The 24,440-nt window shown below is 39.5% G+C and overlaps 1 protein-coding gene across 2 annotated transcripts in view; it reads right to left on the bottom strand.

Annotated features, from left to right (window-relative positions):
• Positions 1 to 21,794, bottom strand: part of ADAMTSL1 (ADAMTS like 1) — a 476,591-nt gene extending 454,797 nt beyond the window's left edge. For both annotated transcript variants that reach the window (XM_075019771.1, XM_075019770.1), the window contains exon 1: positions 21,673 to 21,794. In XM_075019771.1, the coding sequence (XP_074875872.1) occupies positions 21,673 to 21,753 (81 nt within the window). In that variant the 5' untranslated portion in view covers positions 21,754 to 21,794. The remainder of the gene's footprint in view (positions 1 to 21,672) is intronic.
• Positions 21,795 to 24,440: the final 2,646 nt, after the last annotated feature.

Raw genomic sequence — 24,440 nt, 5'->3', positions numbered from 1 at the left:
CAGAGAACACAGATTTAATTATCCAAACCATCCTAAAGAAAATGAAAAAGACTGATTAACAGGATTCATCACGTTGTGAAATTTTATTACTGTACTAATCAAGACAGGCAGTTTGGAGAGCTCATGACAATGCATAATACAAAAGCTGATAATGAATTATTTACAAAAAGCAATTACCTGACAGAGAGAAGAGACCCAATTGGCAGTACTTCTTTTTTGCAAAGTTATGAGAACAGGGCTAGATGGAATCACGTGGTTCACTAATTTCACATAAGAAGCCAGCTTCAGAAAGCTCCATAGCATGCTTACCACACACATACAACCAACCACCCCTGGGAATGACGGTTAGACACATCTACAAAGTACCTAAGGTCACAAATTGGTGCACTTCACGAGGAAGGGAAAAATTGAACACATCATTGGCACCCCTACAACAAAGAATTTGTTAAATGAAACTTCCCAGATGATCTTGAGAAAAGCGTAGGGATGCTGACCTAAAAATCTGGCAAGTGGATTAAGAGTGAGCAAAATGACACAACCAAGCACTAGGGAAGTTTCTCAAGTAAACAGCAACACTTGCACATGCAGCTCAACATCCTTCAAGCCATGGCAAACATCCAGAGCTTCAGAGGAATGTGGGTGGGGGAAGAGGGGGAGGGTGAAACAAATAATCTGCATCAGGAGAGGATGTAAATAATTCTTCCAAGATTCTGGAGATAACTAGTATGTCATCCTGTTATTCAAGATTAAGAAGGAACAAAGTCCTGTTTCTATGATCACTGGTTTTGTGTAATTAGTATCATTAAATCTTTGTATTAAACTTTGCTTTCAACAAGACATGGTGTGTTATTGTGGGGAAAGCTGTTTATTTTTGCTGGAAGACTTGAAGAGGTAGGAGAGGAAGAAGAGAGATAAATGTGAGAAAAGCTGTGTGTCCATACAGAATGCAATGGTTATAGCAATTTCGTGAAAATAAACTACTGCCAACATTAAACCAATCACTTCTCTTTCTTTCTTTCTTTTCTTATCTTTTTCTTTCTTTTTCTTTCTTTCTTCCCTCCTTCCTTCCTTCCTTTCCTTCTTTCTTACTTTTTAAATTTAATGGATGAACTGTTAGCCAAGAGAAGTCCAACTCCAAAGAACAAATAAATGATTAGTTAAAGGCTTCTTAAAAAAGGAAATACCTACCCCAAAAGATTAACGAACGTGAGGAGTTAACTGTTTAATTGTTTCTATCCATACTTTCCTCTAAACCATTTACCAATGTGCAATGTATTATTGCATATAACTATTCAAAACATTTCCAGTGAGATTCCTGTGCCTGCTAGTGAATGTTGCTAGAGGAATTCATTAAGTGAAAATCCAGGGTCATCCTCTATTCTGTTTTCTTAACATCCTGTGAACCATCTCTTTTCTCATTTTTAGAATTTTCTCTTCCTTGGAAATGAAACAGTGTTTTTCCAAACTACTCTGGTCTGAAGATATCCTTGCTAGATGCCTGGTTTTACAAGCTTTTATAATTGGTAGTAGTATAACAAAAATCATGGCGTAATGTGAAGAAGACACCATATTTAAGGAAACTGTTTCAAGCAGTACCTACACAATCTAATCAGGAAATGGCACAGAATAACTTCTGTTTTCTTTGCTTTCTTTGTTCTCATAGTGCTCAAACACAAAAGAACAATGCTGGTTTTGTTTTGTTAAGTAGTTTACCACTGCAGTTAAGAATAATAAACACATACTATCTGTGTTCATTTAATCCTTTGAATTATGTAAACAAGCTTTCCAAGGGTAAATCTATTCTTTCTGACCAACTACTTAAAAATAGTAACTGTATGGTTAATCCTTATAACCTGAGAAGTCAAGCTACTTGTTGCTACTGAAGACAAACACAATCTCAAATTTCATATTGTTTGACTACATTGTACTTAATTATTTAATACTACTTTCAAATTAATTCTGCCTAAAAATTCATACTTCCTTCTTTTGTAACTCAATCACTTTTATTCTGGCATCCAATAACCCACAGCAAACACTGTAAATCCTCAGCTTTCAATGCCCTGCAGTGATTTCCTACTGTCAGATTGTGTTAAAGTCGGAAGACATGTTCCTTCAGCTCAACTATTAGAAAGTTAAAGATGTTCTACATGTTCTTGACCTCAGTAAGATCAGTGACATGCTCATCTAAACCAATCAGACACAACCAGAAAGGACCAGTTCCAAACGCTACTGTTCGAGGCTCCATAGATGGTTTGCTCCCCTCTATTTAAAAAAAAGAAAACCAAAAAACAACCCTGACATGAACACATCTCTTGCTGCAGTCCTCAGTGACATGAAACCAGCTGAAGTGATTTGAAGCTATAATCCCAGTAATCCCCACTGCTATAGGGGAGAATCCTTAGAATTTCTGAACCTACTGATCTGTGATTCAAGTCATACTGCAAAGGGCAAGGTTCACCTCTGAAACGCTGAAAAAAAGCTCTAGTTAGGTTCCTAGCTTCAAAAGAGTTCTTCAGATCTCTCTTGCTAACTCTTTCACAACTTTGAAAATTTAGCATCAAGTGAAGAAGCTGCTGTTTAACATGAACCAAAAAAAACATTTTCAAAATTTGACAATTCTAGAATCCATCCTTTTAGACTAAAGGCACAGAAAACCAGGTCTTACCAATGATGTGGAAAGTATACCCAAGTTGCCACATGACCATATACGCCTAGTCATTCTAGCACACACTGAAAGTGATCTAAAATTTCTTAACTTTTAAAATCCAGTATAAATTATTTGTCCTTCTCAGAGTTACAAGTATACATTCCAAGCTTTTAAGAAACTAGGAATCTTTGGATCCCTAGGCTTTAGATTTCGGATTAAGTGGGAAAACTTCTATCAGGTTGAATTAAGTCCCATGTTGTCTTCATATCATAGAACCACCTACATCTTTCTAACTCAGGCCATTTTACAAATACAGTCTTTCATCTGGACATTTTGAAATATTTAGAAAAAGTAAACAGAGTTAGAAGCTTTATAAACCAAACTAAATGAACAGTATGAAGTGCTTCCAAAGTACTCCTAAAAAGTTAAAAAAAAAAAAATCCTTCTACTTTGTTAAAATAGGATGTAGTAGAAAAAAGTAATTGCTGTAAACATTATTTTGGCCTTAGGATATTTGACATTTTGTGCTTTTTATGCAATCAAGAATCTATTCTATATTCTGAGTTCATAATAGATGCCACTGTTCAGACAAACACTGCCTACTGCAAGAATTGTACATGTGCCAAAAACTCACGTTCAAGAAATGAAGTAGAGCTGTCAAGTTCAATATCCCCACTGCCAATTTTGCTCACTATAAGGTTTCTGTATTACAAAGACAACCAGCTAGACACATACACCAATATACAGAAGTGTAGATGGAATTTTTCATGAAGGTGGTGTCTCCAGAGAAAAAGATGTATTGTCAGTTCTTTGGCTTCTGTCTCCTGTATTTCAGCTATGCCACAAAATGTTGACAAAAGCATTAAAGCACAGCATGAAAAAAGTGGAAGTTTCTTCCTAATTCTGTTTTACAAATTGCTTTCAGACCATGATTTTACCCAGTATTACAGACAAATTTATCAGCAGCTGTAATCCTGGAAAAAGCTGGATATCTTGACTAAAGCAGGGATAGTGATGGAAAGAGATCTGAGAAGGAGTTTGAAGGATATGTGCTCATAACTTATTCTTTACACAATGCAGACTTTGGGGAGGAGACATGTAATCTTGTTCTTACAAGTAAGAAAAATGCTCCCAGCAGATCCTAAGCTGAATTTCAGAGCTGACGTGCAAAAATCTAACTTTAACTATTTTAAACACCATTTTCAGGTGTTAATCCTGTAATCCAAAAACATTCAGCTGGCAAGAAGGCAGCTAGCAAGGTTCTGCCATTAAAGCTTGTGGTTTTCACAGTTGTTATTTAAATTGCAATGTTTTCTTAAGAACTTTGCAAAGAACTATGTTGTGTTGTGCTGTCCACTGCCTAAAGAACATACAAATCCCTGCTTTGAAACCAACCAAAAATATAAAAGGCACAAGAAAATCTAAATTCTCATCTGTTTTACAACTGGGAAAGTTGTATAAAGAGTGTAAAATATAAGGTACTTAAGAGACATTAGGAATTCAAGACCTCAGCTTGATCCTGTGGCAGGATCTATGAACAAAATATCATGCTCTGAATGTAGAGTTGCATGGGGGCAGAAAGAAAAGTCTGGAGGTAAAAGGTTTTTGGGAGGCTCCAGTTCACAGCCCAAAGGAAAACACTTGTAAGATGCAGGTCCAACATCCTCCTTGCATTCTCACATTTCTCCATTCACCAGTGTTTAAGGGGTATGCAAAAGACAAGCAGCAATCTTTCTTCCTGTCTTGCTATTGAAAGTGTTTACCCCTCCCGACACAGAACTGGGCAATATAGAGAATGATGTCTTGTTCATCAGACAGACAGATAAACATTTGAATTTGAGGATAAAATCTTAAATGTGATATCAGAGTTTAAGTTTATGAAAACAAAAAAAATAATTCTGCCTCTTTTCTTTGAGATGTAAATACATGTACTGTATTCCTTTTCACTTACATTATTTTCTTCTTTGAGGTTAACACTAATCCATTTCTTCTTTTCAAGCACAGTCAACTTGGTTTGTTGCTTGTATTCTTTTCTAAATAGTCCTTCTCAACCCTGTCTCCTTGTTGCAGGATACAGCACTAAAAGAAGTGAACCTTCACCTCCTATCCCACTGGCCTAAAAACAACACAGTGAGATTTTTCTGCAAGTGACTCTCTCTTCTCAACCCCCCAAAAATCAAAGAACCAGTTCAAATGGAAAATTCAGCTTTCCCCTACTACACATGATACATAACGGGGTGCCTCACCCCATTCTCATTATCGAACACCGGCACACACGCAAAACATTGAACTCTGGCTCTTCAAGAAAAACTTTAAATAGACAATTAACTAATATAACTAACTATACAATACAAGCGAAATTTTCCCTTAAATTGGAAACTTACAAACCTGTTTGTTTCTGGTGTAGCATCCAGTAGGTCTATTCTGTAATTTGACTGTGCAAGAGCTATATCAAATTTCTTCATTTTTATTACATATTTGTCCTACTGTTATTCAAAATATTTTGCCTGTACTTCAGCAACATTGCCAGTAACTATAATAATTTAAAAACTTGGTGCTGTCTTTGTGGTTAACTCTTAAATTTTGTTTAAAAATAACTAAGCACCTCTGTGCTCTAGGACAACCTTTTTTCTAGGACGAAAAATAAGAAATTAATTTCATCAGTTCCCTCACATTTGATTAGAGGAAAAAACACCCAAATTACATCAACAGTTTGGGATTCCTGCCTCCCCAGTAATTGCCTGCATAAGCATCCTTTCATTACATCTTCTTTATTAAGGGAGAAATAATGGCTGAGAAACTACACCATCTGAAGGAAGCAGCTTTGTTTGAAACACTGGCAGTACCATCCTCCCAGGTCTCTCCAACTCTTCATCTCTATAAAACTCCTCAATCACTGACATTTCTGTGATAAAATAATCTTTCAAATGCCAGTGTGCCCTTCAAAAATGTCTTTTATTTCTAACAATAAGAATTTAAAAAGAAAGGACATTTCATTTTCAATACACTTTACAAATTTGTTCCTTCTCCTAACCCTCTTTTTCCTCAGGTAGGTGACTTATAATCACCATAAGACAAGCACAGTCCTAAGATGGCTTAGCCAAAGGCCAAGGAGGCTTTGTGGTGTAGCTGGCAGGGAATTCAAGCCTCTAACATCTGTCATTTAATGGGTAAATACCGGGCCTTTATCTCTTCCTCTCTATATTAGACTGCAGATTGCATTCAGCATTTTAATTTCATATAAAAGTCATTCCTTCCTTCTCAGATCACACATTGTCAATTTTTTTGATAGAACTACTGGGGTTTTTTGATAGTTTTGATAGAACTACTGTTTTATTTTAGTGGACTCTTTCCTGGGGTAATCACGAACCAGTCAGAGGCATGTAAATTTATACTAATAAATTACTTACCTTATAGAACAGGGCATATAGACTTCAAAGCAAAGTGGTAACCTATGGTGGATTAACATCCTTTGAATAAACACTGGTCTCGACTGCAATGAAGATGAAATCAGCAATAAATATACCTACTATAAAATACAGTTGTAGTAGGTAATAGATGCTATCACAAATAGATACGCTATCTGTAAAACTTTGAGTCCCAACGACTGAATTAGAATCCACTATGTATAGAAACACAAACATGCCTTGTAAAGAACAGATGGAAAGAAGTAGCATATAGTGAAATGCACTTTTATACATTCTATACTCCTATACACTTATACACCCAAACAGTTCAGAGAACAAACCTGTAACAGGACAACCTACAGGAGACATCACTTTATAAGTAATCTATTTATGCATACCTGATCTATCCACAGCTGATTTCAATTTACATCTTATCGTATCTGACTTGGCAAAACCTATGGACGCTTAATCATGAAGCAAACTGGTTTCATAAGGCTCTCATGTTACACCATTACCTACCTTCAGAAAGTAACTTAAAAAAGAAAAGCAGATATCCTGTACAAACCAAATGGTAGATGAAAGGAACATGTCAAATCATTAAAAGTCAGTTCAGAAACTCAAAGATCTCAACTACAGTTCTCTCAGCTTCTTTAAAAACGTCTTGAAACAAAATGACAAAAAACAACTTATAGCAAAATCTATATATACTGCACTATTGCATTCACACAGGTGAAATAAGGAAAATGTTTCTCTCTTCTACTTTTGCAGTATCACTGATGATGAACCGCTTGCAGTGATATTTTCAGAAATACTTTTCATGTCTGATGTGCAGAATTGAGCTGCAGTAAGATGTGTCAGCAGTAGCATGCTTCTCTTAGTGGCTGATTCTACTTGTTTCAACATATATTGCTTTCTTTCTAACAAAAAAAATTCATTTAAACAACATACTGAATTAATCACGCTAGACTCCTACAGCACACATAAAATCAGCTTTTTAATTCTCCCTGTTCTCAAGCCATTCTGAAACACAAATCCTAGACCCAGTGATATCTGGTGAGTTCTATCTGCTGCTAAACCCCACACCAATACCTTCCATCCAGTGCAGCCCCCATCCCCTTATCTCCATTTTATCTTGAAAAAGCCTATGAATCAGATCAGCTTAGTTACCACCATTTTCCCTAATCCTAATTGCAGCTTGAGCTCTGGCATGATCAGAGACCTGGGCAACAGAGCAGTAAAGAAAAAGGCAATGTGGTCTCAAACCAGCCCTTGCCTGAACTCTCAACTGTAGAGATCAACTGATTGAATCAGCTCTTCCTGCCCCACTTCCCAAACTAGATACCCAGCCAAGACTTAGCCTTGGCAAGGCAGTCTAGGTCAGCTCATTAGTTGCATTCAGTTTCTTCTCACTTGGACCTTTGTTTTTAAATCCAGTCCTTCAAAACTGACTTAGTTAACTACGTGGAGTTAACTAGAGTTCTTGGGCAATTTTCAGTATTATTTAGCTTATAATTTCAAAGACACATTTTTATTCTACACTTTACAGAAGAAAAACTACAACAAATTAAAGCAGTGATTCATGACAAAGCCTCTATTGGCAATAATTGCTCACTTAGTATTGTGATGCAGTTTCCTCGGCAGCCAGGAAGTCTTACACATCTGTTCAGTTTTCAAGAATTGCAATTGCTCAACCGCAGGCCACAAATGTTGTACAAACTTCCATATGGAGCTTTACCATGTTACCTCTCATTTTACCTATGGGCCCTTAAAAAACAAAACAAAACAAAACAAACACAAGTCTTTGAATAAAATTTGGATATTTTTTCTTTGGTTTAGCATTTGTTTCTCTCTCAAATTGAAGGTTTCAAATCTGTGTCCTCCAGAGGTTAATTTTTTCTTTCTGTAAAGACAACAACTGTAAGGACCCCTGAAAAACCCACTTGTTTTTCTTGTGCTCACAGCATACAGCAATTCATCAGCTATATTTATAGACTGCTGCATGTACACGATATTTAACAGTGTTAAATGCATGTATGTGGCCCAGAGCATCTGACTCTGCATGTTCAAAATCCATTCATCCATATGAATGATTCTTTTTCTTTTGGATATTTAATTCTAAATTGTTTGATTATTTTTCAAGTCCAGAAAACAATCTGATTTTCACAGGTGTATTTTTTTAAAGTAGTGTGAGTATGACTGCCAGTCAACACCACTCTTACAACACAAAATACACATAAAAACTTGAACAAAGTTACATTTGACAGGATGCAATGCTAAGTTACATTAAATGATCTTCTCTCCCTCAAAATCTAGGCTATATCACCATAAAAGGTAAAGAAAATCAGGTAACTGTGTGGAGGACTTTCAAAATAGTAAATTTGGGGGTTTATAGCTGGGTAAAATTCATTGACTGAAAACATAATTGCCTTCCTGTATCACAATCTGAAAAAAAGCATTCAAACATCTGATTCTAAGAACAGGCTTCCTCCAGCCTGGAGAAAAAATTTAAAGTAATATCTTTGCTTACCTGCTTTGCTGTTTCCTGTTTTTCATGAATATTTGAAAATCCTGGATATTTTTACCATTTAAATGTACAATTGTCCCTTTCTCTGAACTGCAGGAAACTGATTTCCATCCAAGAACCTATGGACATTCGGAAAATATCTATTCATGCACATATAAGCCTGATGCAATAAATAGTATTTATATACTCATATACATTTTGCCAAACACTTAAAATTTTTCAACTCAAACTTTTTCAATGTATTTTAGATACTTAAAAATCTGTTTAGCAAAATTATCCATAAGCAAAAATTGTAATAGCACCTAGTACTCTATACGAGTCACTTATACTAGAGTTACCAAGCAAGTGAAAAACGGCCACTCCTTCTCCCCCTACACTGGAAGGAGCTAGGTCACTTTTCCAAGCTGATGAAGTCAAGACTCACCAGGGGATACAAGCCCACAGCACTCAACTTGGTGTCATCCACAAACTTGCTGAGGGTGCACTCAATCCCACTAGGTCCCCGACAAAGAGGCTAAATAACACTGGTCCCAATACCAGCCCCTGAGGCATGCCACTTGTCACTGGTCTCCACACAGACATTGAGCCGTTGACCGCAACTCTTTGAGTGCAGCCATCCAGCCAATTCCTTATCCACCAAGTGGTCCACCTGTCAAATCCATGTTTCTCCGTTTTAGAGACAAAAATGTTGTGAGGGAGAGTAGCAAATGCTTTGCACAAGTCCAAGTTGATGACATCAGTCACTCTTCCCTTATCCATCAATGCTGTAACCCCATCAGAGAAGGGCATGACTGCAAAACTTACAAGAGGAGTGAAACAAACCTCAACTTTCAGCTGCATGATCACAAGGACACCTTAATAACAGAGTATTAAATATAAGTATTTTGAAAATTATATTTCTGCAAAATTGCTTCCCCACTTGTAATAGATCCCTATTTTATTCTGTGGGATGGATTAAAGCCTTGCAGAGAGTAAAAGATAACAAAATAAATGCAAAAATATACCTTTCCATCCCCTCTTCTTTAACTGAAATTCATCCACTGAATGTTGGATGCAATTTGACCACAGGAACACAAAAAGCATCCTAAGGTTGGTTTCATAATATGCAAAAATATCTTGACTCCCACATTAATCCCAAGAGCTCTTTTCCAAAAAAAAAAAAAAAACCCAACCCAAATCCAAAACAAAACAAACAAACAAACAAAAATACAACAGTAGCTATGCCAGTAAGTAGCTATGCCAGTAGTACCTTTGTACTTGTACTTTTATTAACCACTGCAGTCAGATAACCATATCTGCTGCAATCTTAAAATGGTCATTACATGATGAAATATTTTGGATCATATGGAATGCTGACTAACAATCTACAAAACCATGTCTTTTTTTCTAAGTAGGTTGATGAACTATCACATTTTATCATATTATGTGTCCACAGTGACCCTGTGATGTGTCAGCTTTCTTCTGTAGCTATGGTCACTACTTCAGAACATGTTCTATTATAGTTAAAATCCTGCAAGGATATTACAGGAGCCTGACAAGGCTCTAAATATACTCTTATAAAAAGCCTGGGGAGCAGCTACATACTTAGCTTTCTTCCATGTTTTCATGATCCAAGCTCTCACGTTCACAAAGCCAGAATCTGTTCTGCACAGAAGTAAACCCAGACCAGCACTGAAACTCTGCATGGAACTATCTAAGTCAAACTGATATTTCATATGAAAATAGACACTTTGGCTTTGTATAGATAGGAGAGAGGTAAGCTTTCAAAAATACATCACATTAGCAGTAAAATCCAACATAGGCAGCAGTTAATTTCAAACCACTAGCATAAAGTACATATAAGGGGTTTAGCACATTTTTAAAAATACAGCTGTTTTCCTCCTAGTATTGACATAGTCTCAATACAGTGTCAAATTATATCAAGGACAGAATCAGCTACAGAGGAATATTCCCTTTAAAACAAAACTAGCCCATCCTTTACTGCACAGGTTCTTTCCTTCATCATTCTTATATAAACATTTCAAATTATTTTAATGAACTCTTGGGTTTTCCTCTATATCTTCACCTTGTTGGAGGTCTGATGTTACATAAATGGCATAACTTATAGCTGTAATATTTTTCTTGGTAGTAAACCAGTTTGAAAGGGACCCAGTAAATACTCATTTTAACTGCACTCCAACATCCAGAATTCTTTATGTGTGATCTGACATGAAAACATGCAGCCTCCAAGACCAGGAAAAGGGTTGATCCACAACCCAGAATGTTTCAGGGATCCTGTTAAAATATCAGTTCTCCTTCCTTTTCATCAGCAACCAATTAATAGCAGTATGCCAGTGCTAGACATATGGCAAGACTCTGGAATTACAGTTATTCATTACAGGTGAAGGTAATTTTGATGCTATATAAGCATCTCTTCATTTCCCCCAGACTACTGTTTTACAATTGCCATACTGAATACAACTTGTTCTAGGTAAAAATTTCTTCTGAAAGTCGAGGTTTAAGTTTAATGAAATTAAAATTAAAAGCACTGCCACAAAAAAAAAAGAACCCTGTTACAATTTTTTGAAAAATATCCCAGATTCAATGCAAAAATTTAATTTACATCAACATGTTCAAATACTGCTCCATCATCTAAATTTCAGGAGGGAGGGAAATAAGGACATGGTGCAAGCTAATTTTAGTATTTTAAACCTGAGCGGAAATCCATGTTCCTCTCTTAGAGAAATTTCAGATTTCAGAAATGTTCTTGCTACACTTTAAGAAGAAAAAAGAAAAGAAGAAAAAAAAAATCACAAGCAGACCCCTACACCCCAAGAAATCTTAAAAATCTGGAGAGAAAACAAATAGGCAAACACCACCTACCCCTGCCAAAACCCTCTGAACAGCTTGCAGGTTTCACTAGTTAAACTAATTTCAGAATGGTCCACTTTGACCAGGTATGAAGTTTCAGATAATTACAGAAAAAAAAAAAAATTGAGCCTGACAAAGTCAATTTTTTTTTACTTTAATATAATTCAAATAAAGCTTTTAGAAAAAATAAGAATAGTTTCTAGAATTTCTAAAAGGTCTAGAAGTAAGCTTTTCCTAAGAAGAATTTTCTTCTGAGGACTAGACATTTCTTTAAAAAATGTTCAGCTATAGCTTTAAAATCCTTTCCCAAAATGTCTTTTAGCAACATGTCTAATAATTTTGTGCAGTTCATATTCACATACGCAACTAGTAAGGTCATTTTCCCACTGGGTGCAATCGCTCTTATATTATCTACCTGAAATGTTAAGCACATCACTTTTCAGATTGCTATCCCCTGACTGCCGCAGGTCAGTCAGTCAAGGAAAGTGCAGAAACTACCGCCTGTCAGATGAATTCTGTTGTATTTCTCCCTCTGAACAGCAACGAAGCTGTTCCTGCTTCCTTGCCCTATGTGTCTTTTCTAGCAGGTAAAAACATTCTTCACTGTGTGGCTGTTCAGTGTGTAGTAAATTCCTCAGTTGTCGTAATAAGAAGATTAAGTTAGGCTTCCAAATTGTATTAAAAGCTAAATGGCAGTCAAGTAACCCCTACACTCAAGCTCCTTGAAAAAGCCAGCCACCAGATAATAAATCCTTTCTACACTACAACCTCACTGTGATTAACCCAGGCCAGATATGTTTAAAATTTGCCACTGAAGACACATACATTCTACAACAACTTCAAACTGTTTTAAATCAGGAAAACTGAATAAATAAAACAATGCAAAGATGAAGCCATTTCCTGGTCTTTGGTTCAGACCCCAAAAATACATAGTCACATAGTCCTCATTTCAGTATGCTCATTTACTTTTAAATGCAAAACATCATAACAATGTTATGACACTGTCGCCAAAAGTATCAGAGACTGAATACAGAAGGGAGAGGAAAGAAACATTTTTCTAATAAAAATATTAATACAGCACAAGCTTTTAGGTTAAAAGAAAAACAGAGCTCTTTCCTGTCTGCATGCAACGTGTATTTGTTCTGTATCTTAGTTTCACTTACTACAAATTAAGCACAGTTTATGTAGGGCATAATTCATATTCAAATTCACCCATTAGAAGATCTTCTCTCTACCCTCTGTAATTGAATGCTAAGGTAATGAGGGCAAGTAGCTTTCAAATGTAGAAGGGATCTTTTAAAATTACTTCTACCTTTGCCCCACGTATGCATATACAGGTGTATAGGTGCTAGACTGTAATAACAACTTATTCTTGTAAGGGACTACAGGATAAGTGTACATGTTCTTAGTAAATGAAAATGCTTAAGTGTTTATCAACTATGCAACATGAAAATATGGAATTTAAAAAGCAAAGAGAGAGCTTGCTTAGTCATAAAATGAACTTCAGTAGGAACCTAAATACCAACATAAATAAATATTCCAATGAAAGCCAAAGGTTCTGACCTATCTAGCAACTGCTCTTTAATCCTCTGAAATACTCCTTCATAAAGACTAAGCAAACGTTGGTTAGCATGTCATAGAATTTAACCCTAAACAGGACAATTTCTACAAAATCATGTTTGTAGACAGGTCATTAAATATAATGCTGACTCATACCTGAAAAGCATCTCTTAAAAAAAAGGAAAAAAGGTTATATTCAAAGTTTGAAGATCACTCACCTCCAGAATGAAAACCACCTTCAATTAATCATTGCAGTACTACACAGAAACTTGTAGGTACTTCATTTAAACTCCAAGTGGATTTCAAGAGTTTACCTCTTGACAGCAGTCTTCCACTAAACAGTATTTGAAAAGCCACTGGACAAATTGCAGGTGAAGCATTATGCTTCAGTGACAGTGCTCATAATAAGCCTTTGGATGCAATATCCAGTGCCATTATTTGTGAGTTAAAGGTTAGAAGTAAAAGGCAATGGGGGAGAACATACCAAACATAGAGGTCTTGTTGCCTTTCTAAGGACTGTTCAGACACAGCCTCCAAATCTGCAAACACCTAAGTTGATTCATATGACTGATTTCCTAGGTTCACTGGGATCACTTACAACTGAAGTTACAAACACACAACATACACACATTTTAGCAGGAGCACAGCTGTAGCAAGAGGATTCAGAAAGCCAGGGAGAAGTAAGGGGGGAAGACAAAAAATATTTGGAAATTAATTTGTCTTTTACATTGGCACACCTTTATTTCTTTGAGAGATTTTGCAAAGGTAGCTTTTTCTCATTGAAACACGCAGATGTTTAAATTGTCAGATATCAAAAAGAGAATTTTCTAACTAAACTTCAGAGAAAAATTAAACTGTTTTCACTTCAAAATGGTCCCATGCACCACTCTCTGCACCAGTCTGCCATAGTACATTGCCATGAAATTACTGACACTGCCTATTACAATTAAGCAGTTATTCTTTCCTTGAAAAAAGTTTTACAAATGCACCATTTTTCCAAACATTAGTTAAGCAAAATGATCACTGAGACATACAGCTCCGATCTTTTCTGCCTTCTTAATTCTCCAGCCAACTGAAAAATTTCAAACACTTAAATATCAAATTTTCTGAAATTGAAAAGAAATCTTGAAATGTCATTCATCTGTTAAAAAAATCCTCCCTTCTTCATTTCCCCTTCCCTACCACGACATAGCTCAGCCAAGCCCACGGCAAAAAGGAAGGGGTGTTTTCCAGTGAAGCAGTTGGTCAGTCATTTCTTTGGGAGTTAGCGTAAGTCAGGATGAACCTAGGTCCGCTCTATTTTCTCTAAAAAACACTGAGACAAATAAAAGAAAAGAAAAGAAAACACGCAGCCGCACAGGACTAGTTTTTGGCTATTATCTTACATAGTAGTGTCACTCTTATACATGAAGTCTTTCCTTCATATCAACTCTTCATAGAATCAAAAAACATGCGCACCCCAAAGATAAACTGGTTTCTGCAGCCCACCTGAGCTACACGGAGAGTCGCAGTATTATTACAACTATGTCAAAATCCACAGGCAGGTCTCTCCTTTCAATGCAATACATATGCCTGTTTAATCTGTCAAAACAAAACTAAATTAAACAATTACTGGCAGTTTTGTATAAATCCACTCTTCCATTATTAAATGCCTCATTGAAAGAACTGACATATATAGGGTCAGTTTAAAAAAATATATTTGTACAGATGAAAATTCTGGAAACACTTGGTTGAATCAAAAGTAACAGTATCAAACAACACTCCACAAGCCATATCTGGGACTGATGTAATGCAGTCATTATTTATGGCACCTAGCCACATAGGACTATGAACAAAACTGAAGCATGGATGCAAGAATAGGCTTTGTTTAATTCCTCTGATGGATATTACTGGCTGAGACGGGACAATTCTGCTACATCACCCACTCCATTCCCACACCAGTCCCAAACTGGTGTGTAAGCAGCACATATAATACTGCTCTTGTCCACTCAGTAGAACAACATGCTTAAAGAACCAGGCTTTCTGTTATCCAGCAGAACTCATTGTTGTAATCTCATTTCCTCTGTATGTTCATTCCAAATTATGCAATTTCTTTTTTTCTCTCCTTTCTTTTTTCCTCCTATTTGTAGAAAATATAACTGCGTGTCAAACAACATCAGTGATCTATTCATCCCATCGTTTATTCCAAGGTACCTACTGCAGCTCCATTTAATGTATTTCCTAAAGGCCTTGAATTGTCTTTTTTCTTTCCATTTCTCCCCCTCTTGGTAAGTTTCCTTGCAAATACATGTTCAACAATTATGCTGACTGCACATTTCTCTCAAAAAGCATACAAAAGACATACCCTTAAGACTGAGAAGGGTCTAAGGAGTTTAATTAAATTTAATAGGGGCATGACTCAGATGCACATGGCATTATTCACCAAGTCTTGTAAATAACATGTTACACTGCTATTACATTGCTTACTAAAGCAGAAATGGCTTGTTTGCAGCTGAGACACAACTGCATTTTTAGGGTGCAGAGGGCCTTAAGGTCCACAATGATAACATTGAGCTGTTACGGGAAGATTTAAAATACAGGAACAGAAGCATACAGGGAATACTGTGGTTGCTAAATCCAGCTAATGACTTGCTAGTCTACTCACCATACATCATCCCATTAGCAGACTTCATCATGTTTGATCATCTTTTTGATCACAGGCAAAGCAAACTGTATTACATTTTGCAGGAAAAAAAAATTTAGAAGACACTGGAGAGTAAAATTATTCAAGTATGGATTGCAGTGAAAGAGGACTAAAAGCACACCAGGGCTTTCTTTTCTTTTTTTTTTTTCCTGTTAAGTGACCTCAAAATCTAAGGAAAAGATTCAATTTCTAACCAAGATTTTCAAAACCACTAGTACAAAACACATACTTATCCAAGAGCCACACAAAATTCCTTAATCCTTGGGACACCTAGCAGCAATGATTTACATCCTCTGATGTTTCCATAAAGCTGTAGCAGTGCCCACTTCAGGCACCCCATATGAACTTCTACACCAAGAACAGAGATGCATTTTAATGCACAGGTTACATTTTTGTTAAGAGAAGTAATTTACAGGGACATGAGACTGAAACATGATACTAGTAATCTAATCTAGATTATCAAAAATTATACCTCCACTGTTTGAAGGATATGTTCATCAATCAATCCTGCCATCACTCATTAATGATAAGATAACAGAGTATTCCATATCTGTACCTAACTGTACATTTGGTTGCATTATCAACCCAATTATTGCTGGAAATACTCACAAACAGGGCAATATTTTTAACTCTGTGACATTTGGCATATAGCTGTAAAAGAGGAATGAGATAAAATTTTAAATCAGATAGATGTCATGAAAGTATAGTTTGATTCCCTCTTTTCTCTTGAGGTTAAGGAGGAAAAAGCTATTACAGAAGAGTTGTGTATTGCGGTCACACAAGAGAGCAACAACTAATATTGTCAGATATCATATAACTTGTCAGAAGCTGTACAATCAGGCCAGTGCTAAAATATTCCCATTCCCTGTGTTTATCTCTTGACCTGTTGTAGCTCGTTTCATCTGCATTTGGATGTCACAAATCCTTCATCCACCCCACCTTTGCACAGTACGTCCAGATGAAAACATGACTGTAGGATCCAGATGTAATATCAGTTTGTGAATAATCTGACTTTGCCTGGTGCAACAAGAGAAAAGGAAGTACAGCTTCTTCACTGACATATACACATATTCACATATGGGCTGTGAAAATGTGTAAAAATGCTGATGGCCTAAATCTTTAGTGAGCTGCAGGCTATGAATGCTCAGAAACCTGTAATTTAAGCAAATTTAGTCTCACTTTCACAATTTTAGCAACAGACATCTCCAGTGCAAAGCCTTCCTCTTGCTAAATTTTCAACCCTTCTTCACAAAGAAACTAAGGGGACTTAAGGCTTTCATGAAAGAAAGGTCATTAGAACTGCTTTAAGTTACATTTTTCCCCATCCACCTGAATTCTCAGAAATGGCTCTACAATTTTGCATGAAACTTTCCTAAAAACATTTGGTTAAAGTCAGGTGCCCACCACAGGAAAAAGCTAGCCCAAAGTCTTCTCTTCACCAGATTTGTAAGTAAACAGCAGCTCTGCAGAAAAGGATGGGGCAGGGGCAGGGCTGGTAGACAACAAGTTGATCATGAGCCAGCAGTGTTGCCTTGTGGTAAAGAAGGCAAATAGTATCCCGGGCTACAGTAGACATAGTACTGCCAGGAGGTCTAGGGAGCTGATCCTTCCACTCTACTCAGCACTGATGAAGCCACACCTGGAGTCCTGTGTCCACTTCTGGGCTCCCAAGTACAAGAGAGAGATAGACATACCATGGAGAGTCCAATAAAGGGCCACAAAGATGATGAGGGGACTGGATCTTCTCTCTTATGAGGAAAGGCTGAGAAGGACTGTTCAGCCTGGAGAAAAGCAGGCTCAGGGCGATCTTACTAATGTACAGAAATACCTGAAGTGAGAGTGCAGAGAAGATGGAGCCAGGCTCTTCTCAGTGGTGCCCAGCGACAGGACAAGAGGCAAAGGCTGTAGACTGACAGACGGGAGGTTCCCTCTGAACATCAGGAAACACTCTTTTATTGTGAGGGTGACTGAGCACTGGCACAGGTTGCCCAGAGAAACGGTGGAGTCTCCATCCGTGAAGATATTCAAAAGCCATCTGGACATAGTCCTGGGCCACTGGCTCTGGGTGACCCTGACTGAGCAGGGGGATTGGACAAGATGATCTCCAGAGGTCCCTGCCAACCTCAACCAGTCTGTGATCCTGTGTTTCTAATTAGAAGGGGAGAGGGAGTCTTACTATTTGAAACAATGGGAACTTCAATGATATGACAGATGATGATGTAAAAAGAATATACCTTCCTGTGTCTTCATGCCTTCAGCTGACAATATAAACAAGAATCCATTTTATGTACTACAAAGCTCAAAAGACAGCTCCAGTCATTAAAGTAACAGAAGTTTATTTAAGCCTTCCACAACAAGGTGAATTTCTTTGAGTCTGCTCAACTTTAACATTACCAGCCATAATTATGTTCATTTATCTAATTTTGGTCATAATACTACCAATATCCACAAGAAACACACTACAAAATTATTCTGATGTGTACAAACTGCTTTCAAGATGATTCTCTATGGAACAAGCAGGGGCATGGTGATATTTCAGTGCTGGCTTGACTAGTTGAACTATAAAAATTTACTATTTGTATTCTAATATTTTGTCCTCATCTCATTTTTTTTCTACAGTCTCATCTAAGCTGCTTCCAGACTTAAGTATTTTGAACTGTAACATGGCCTGTTTTTCAAAAGTAGGGATTGTGAGTGTATTCCTGTTTTCAGTAGCTTTGACCGGCCTCGTTTCTGACTTTATTCAATAGAAGAGAAGTTATAGTCTTCTCTGGACAGTGGAACAAAATTCCGTGGATTTTTACTTGGTGAGTATTTTGTTGGAGAAAAGCTAAAGGTAGATGCTTAATATAATTTACTATTATGTCACTACATGCAAGTATTTTAGAAAGATGCCTTCTTCTCCATAAGAACTATTTCTTAACACACAAAATACTCCCACTTCACTCCCTCCCACCCTATAATACATGTCATGGATATAAAAAAGGGAACATTGTAACAACCACACTATTTAAATATAAAAACAAACATGAGGCACAAAAAGTCTAGGAGTACAATGAAAATTCAATTTACCAATGGTTTACATTTCCCTACACCCCTTCCAGACTGAAACCTGCTCATATCCAGTCAGCCCATAAAACACATTTGAAAATGCCTGCACTTATCCATGAAGCTCATATATGAGGTCTTCAGCAGAGCTAAAAGCTGAGCCTACTACAATAACTGTTGAGTCACAATGAAATTAAAAAAGCCAATTTAGGGTTTTTTTTGTTGGGGTGTCTACTATAATCTCTTCCACATTTTTAAAATTTGCCACAGCAAGTATATAAAAAAAAAAATCACTGTGAGAAGAATCACTCTAAAGAAGAGAAGTTCCACTAAAACTCAGTATCTATTGGTTTATAGACCTAAAGGAGGACAAAACTATAAAAAATTGTGATAGCCATTCTTTGTCAAAACTATGCAAAAAGAAGAGGAAATTGAAATTCCACAGGAACACCAAACTTAGGATGCAGTAGGAACACATGTCATCCCCAGCACACTAGTACTTAATTCCAAAATACTGCTTGAAAATAGAGTTCGGACCTATAATTATTAATAGATCCTATTAACTACTAATTAAAAGACCCAATTTGGCCTAGTTCCTGAAGGACAGATAAAATAATAATAACAACACCCAATTTGAAGATTCAGTTTACTCCTCCTTCCAAAAAAATACAAAGGGTTTTGTATGCTCCTTTTTATCATAATATGGTATGGCAATATCATCCAAATCCTAAATTCATGGTCATACTTACTACATGACAACAATCATTTTTCATCTTAATTTAATCTAAAATTCAGATTAATACAATGGAGCATCACAGAATTACAGTCATTTTTAATATCTTCTTTGTGATGCATGCACATACCTGTGACTGCTTAGTAAAGCATAACTTTAATCCCCACTTATTCCACTATCTCGCATTACAAATGCTAGAAAAACAACAGCAGGCTTCCTGGGCTGATTACGTTCTTGGCCCTAGGAAATGCTGTCCCTGAGGACAACTGATTTTATTCACAATATCACTGTGTAAATTTGAGACTAGAGGCAGGAGGCAGCGCCAAACTGCTATTTCAAGAGTAACAATATCTCAGTAACTGCAAAATGAAATTGATGTTAACTAACTACCCAAAGGAAACTAAACTGCCTGTCTGTTCCAGCTCCCAGGCCACTGCACTGCATCTCACTCACTCCACACTTTTTCGAAGTAAGCCTGAATATTCTGTATTTGCATGTAAAAAAGAAGTAAGGAGCTATTTTAATTCCCCACAAAGAGGAGCTGCTTGCAAGAAAGAGGGCAAGCAGGTGCACAGGGACAGGATAAGCAGGGACGGAGCTGAGTGCCAGGGGAGATCAGCTCAATCTCCATTTTGGGAACAGAGTTGGTGGCAGGGTTAAAAGATGTGCCAGATGAGGTTTCCATTGCAGGACCACTGCTATTATGGCTCTAGTGGCCTTTCTCAGAAACAGATACCAGATTCCGTTATACATTGGCCTCTATGAGACAATCTGTGCATTCCTGAGGCACATCAGTGCTACCAATGCACCCTGTAGCCTTTCGTCAGGAACTTTTCCAGTGACACAGTCATGATCCAGTCCTGACCACAAGCCTGCAGCTGTAGGTAGGCATCATACCTCATCGTTCACAGCCCCCCACTGCGCTTTTGAATCATCTCCTCCGCATGGGATCCAGTGGTAGTGTAACAGAAGGCAAAGTAATCTAACATAAAAGTTTCTCTACCAAAATTAAGAACTTTACTCAGATCACTAGGCTAACCTGCTCATGGATTTACAGTTACCACTGAGGTTCAAGGGAGGAGAAAATACATGGTCAGGAGCACTGGAGGAGACCTGAAATGTCCCATTCAGCAGCAGCCTGAAGTTACACGGAGAATAATGTTTCTAAGTTTACTTCAAGTGACCCTGTACTTTTTTTTAAGCTGGGCGTTTTTTGCTTGAGTGGGTTAAGTTAAGCTAATGCCCTAAACACAAAAAGATCGTCATCTTTACTGCAAATGTGCTATTACTTATTTAAAACTCAGCTTCAAAATTTAAGAACAAAAACAAATGGGAATGATTTAGGAGAGCCATGTTCACACTTGCTTTTCTTTAGGGCACATACAAAGCTGAAAGTGAGTTCATTTATTGTCTCCAGAGGGCTGGCTGGGGCATCATCAGAGAGACTATTTTTCTTTTTTCTATTTCTTTTTTCTTCTTTCTTTCTTTTTCTTTCTTTCTTTTTCTTGCCTTTGCTAGAGTCTGAAATAAAAGCTGGGCAATGGCAAATCGATGACTAAGCAAAGCAAACTACCTGTAGAGCATGTTCGAGGATGTAAACTACACCCAAGGGAAACGCAGTGACACGGCCCAGCTCCGCGCTCTGCTTTCAAACCGACACATCCGTCCGAGAAACGCAGGCAGGGGACTCCCAAAGTTGCTCTGCATCTTGGAGAGTATATTTTCCCCCACCGAAGGAGCCTGAGAACCTCACCACCACCACCACCACCACCACCACCACCACCCCCCCCCCGCCCCAACACCCGGCAAAGCTCGGCAGTATCGTAACTTTTGTAATAACGACCCTCCCATCCTCCCTTCCAGAGAGCTGTAAAACCAGCCTGGCGCAGACTCCCGCCGACGTCCGCTCGGCAAACACAGCTGCAGGCAGAGCCCCCGCGCCAGCCTCCCGTGCAGGGCAGGGGCTGCGGGCAGCCGCGGCAGCTACCTGTCAGCTGAGGAGGAGCCCGGCCCGCCGCCGGCCGGGGCAGCGTTCCCCCCAGCCCGGCGACGCGAGCATCCCGGCGCCCGCAGGTGCGGAGCGCGCCGCCGCGGAGGTCGCGCCGCCGCGGAGGTCCCGCCGCCGCGGAGGTCCCGCCGCCGCGCCCCCCCCCGCCCTTCCCCGGAGCGCGGGAGCCCCGGCCCGGCGCTGCCCACCCCCCCGCCCCCGGACCCCCTTACCTGCCCGGCGGCGAGGAGCCCCAGGGCGAGGGCGAGCAGGGAGGCGGCAGCGCCCCGGCGCTGCCCCGCCGCCGCGGCCATCCCGCTCCCGCGGCGCTCCGCCGTGGCGCTCCGCCGTGGCGCACCGGCGGCCGCCCGCTCCGCCGCTCCGCCGCTCCGCGCCTGCCTCGCGGCCGCCCCGACGCGCCTCTGCGAGCGGCGCGGGGCGCGCGGCGCCTCCGGGCCCCGCAGGGCAGGGAGGTGCGCGGGGGCGCGGCCCCCCGCTGCCGGGCGGCGGGGAGGGAGGCGGGGAGCCGCCGCCGCCGGTCCGCCCCCCCGCCCGCCGCCGCCTCCCCCGAGGATCCGCCGGGGGTCGGACGGAGCGGGCACCGGGCAGGGTGCGCGGCGCGCAGGCGGGCGCGGACGGGGCGCACGGGCCGGCTCGGGGTGCGCGGGGACGGGGCGCCCGAGCAAGGGCAAGAGCGCACGGGCAGGGACGGGGCGTGCGGGCGGCGGCGGGGCGCACAGAGCGGGACGGGGCGCGGGCGAGGGCCGGGTGCGTGGGGAGGGCTGGGGCGTGCGGCGGGGGTGGGCCCCGCGGGGGGAGGCCCCGCGAGGATGCGGCAGGCGGGGAGGGAGGGCTGCAGCAGGAGCGGGGCGCCTTGGCGAGGGTGGGAGGCGGTGGCCCGCGCGAGGCGGGCAGGCGTAGCCGGTCGTGCTGGCGCAGGGTGTGCAGACCCAGGGACGGGCCCCCTCCCGCCCTGGTGCGCCGGTCCGCTTCCTTGGATGTGCTCGCCTAGTAAGGCTTTGAGCGTTTCTGGGACGCGTAAGCTGAAATGCTGCTGTGCTGTAACGCTTGCTGCTCCCGTCTGTCTGGAGGTAAAGGCTGCAGGTGCTTGGCCTGGGGAGCAAAGCCCCTTCATACAGCTCTCTTAGCTGCCTTCAAGCCTTCCCTTAAACGTGTTGGCTAGTATCTGCAACTCCAGCGTCTGCTAATAGAACAGTCAAGCGCAAGCTGTGGCAATCAGATGAGAACATCAACCTGGCCAAATTTGTGTTGGCCGCTTGTGAAAGGTTCGTGGCAGCTCCTATAAGTCTCTTGCAAAACCACAAGAAAATGTATTGTTATTACACACATTTCTAAAGCTCCCACCATGAGCCTATTCGAATGCTCCCATAGCGTCTGGGCACATGTGTTTACATACTTGGATTATCCCTGGAAAATGCACACCTCATTGAAGAGCCAAATAAATCATATGGGAATCCTAAATAAAACTATATGTTGATGAAGCAGTGTGTGCGTGGACTAAAGACTGCCACATTTCTCTTCATCTTTTATGCGTTATGTCAGCCATTGTTGAGAAAGTCTTTGCCCTGTGCAGAGAAGGCATGTTGGGTTTAAGGCTCAGATCTGCACATGAAATCATAACAGCTCTTCTACGTTGAGATTTACAATGTATTTCATCTGATAACTCTCTACAACTTATTATTTATACAACAAACAGAAGTGCCATGGTTAACATTTTAGAAATGCTCTTTCAAGTACAGCTACGTAAAGCACGGTAGCTTGAATTAAAAAGTGCTTGCTTATTCAAGTACACCCAGGAATAATCTATGAATATGCATGACAGATGAACTTCTGGAATTTTTGTTTCTTTCTAAAGACATTTGGTTGGGCAAAGATGTAAACATTCTGTGGTTCTTGGTTCTATTAGCATGTAATTATAGAGGTTAAGGCTCCTGTATGCATGGAGTAGTGTGGTCTAAAATATGTCATAAATGCTGCATAATCCAAGAAACGCAATTTGGCTGAAGAAAACATGACATCCAATTTGTCAGGAATGAGTTGTTTACAAGCTTCATGTTGCAAACTATGCTTATCTTTTAAGAAATAAGGAGGACATTTCCTGGCATTTACAACAGTTTGAAGGGCGTGAGGGTTCAGTGTAAAACCAAGCTATATGTTAATTGTCAGGAAATGTTTTATTGACAATTGTTACTATTTACATTATGAATTCTGTGTTATTAGCATATAAAATGTAAGATTCCTCTATTCTCACACCGACTTTCTAGCTGCAGGTGATTTTACACTCCTTTGATATTGAAAGTGTAGTATCGTTGTCTAACAGTGATATAACAAAAAAAAAAAGTTATTTTTCTTGCAGTTGTGTCTAGAAGAACAGTAGAGTTATGCATTAATGATTCTGAGGAAAAAAATCTTTCTGAAAGTGTCTTCCCAATTAAATGGACATGAAGACATTTGACAATGCTATTTTTAACCAGTGAAGAACTTAATAGAATTTACAGAAGTATGCTTCCTATTCTTTTGTGAGACTCACAACAATATTGCCAGGCACAAGATATCAAAGCTATGCTGTCTTCAGCCCAAGGATCTCAGAAGACTTAGGAAAATTTAAGATCTTTTAAGATCTAATAAAAGATAAAGGCTTTATGTGTAGGGAGTGAATGTATGTAAGGAGATTTCCTGAGGAATGACTCTCCGTCTTCAGAAAAAGAGACATCTTAACAACTTTGCAGTAGTTTTTAGCATTAGCCAGAAGAAGGCAAATAATATGCTTAACAAGAATATGCTTTTCTCCACATTTAGAATGCAGGCAGGGTACGCTCTTAGAAAATCTAACCTTTTCTTAATCTTTTCCTCCCAGCAACATTGCCTTGGTATTACAAGATACGATTGTTCTGTGTCTCTTTCCATTTCCTATATAACTTTGTTATATCCTGCAGAAAAGGCAATGCATTTTTAAACACAGACTTGCAGCTCTAAATTC

Source organism: Buteo buteo, chromosome Z (assembly GCF_964188355.1).
Source record: "Buteo buteo chromosome Z, bButBut1.hap1.1, whole genome shotgun sequence".
Classification (NCBI taxonomy): Eukaryota; Metazoa; Chordata; class Aves; order Accipitriformes; family Accipitridae; genus Buteo; species Buteo buteo.
The sequence above is the reverse complement of the archived record's forward strand: the minus strand, read 5'-3'. Positions and strand labels throughout refer to the sequence as shown.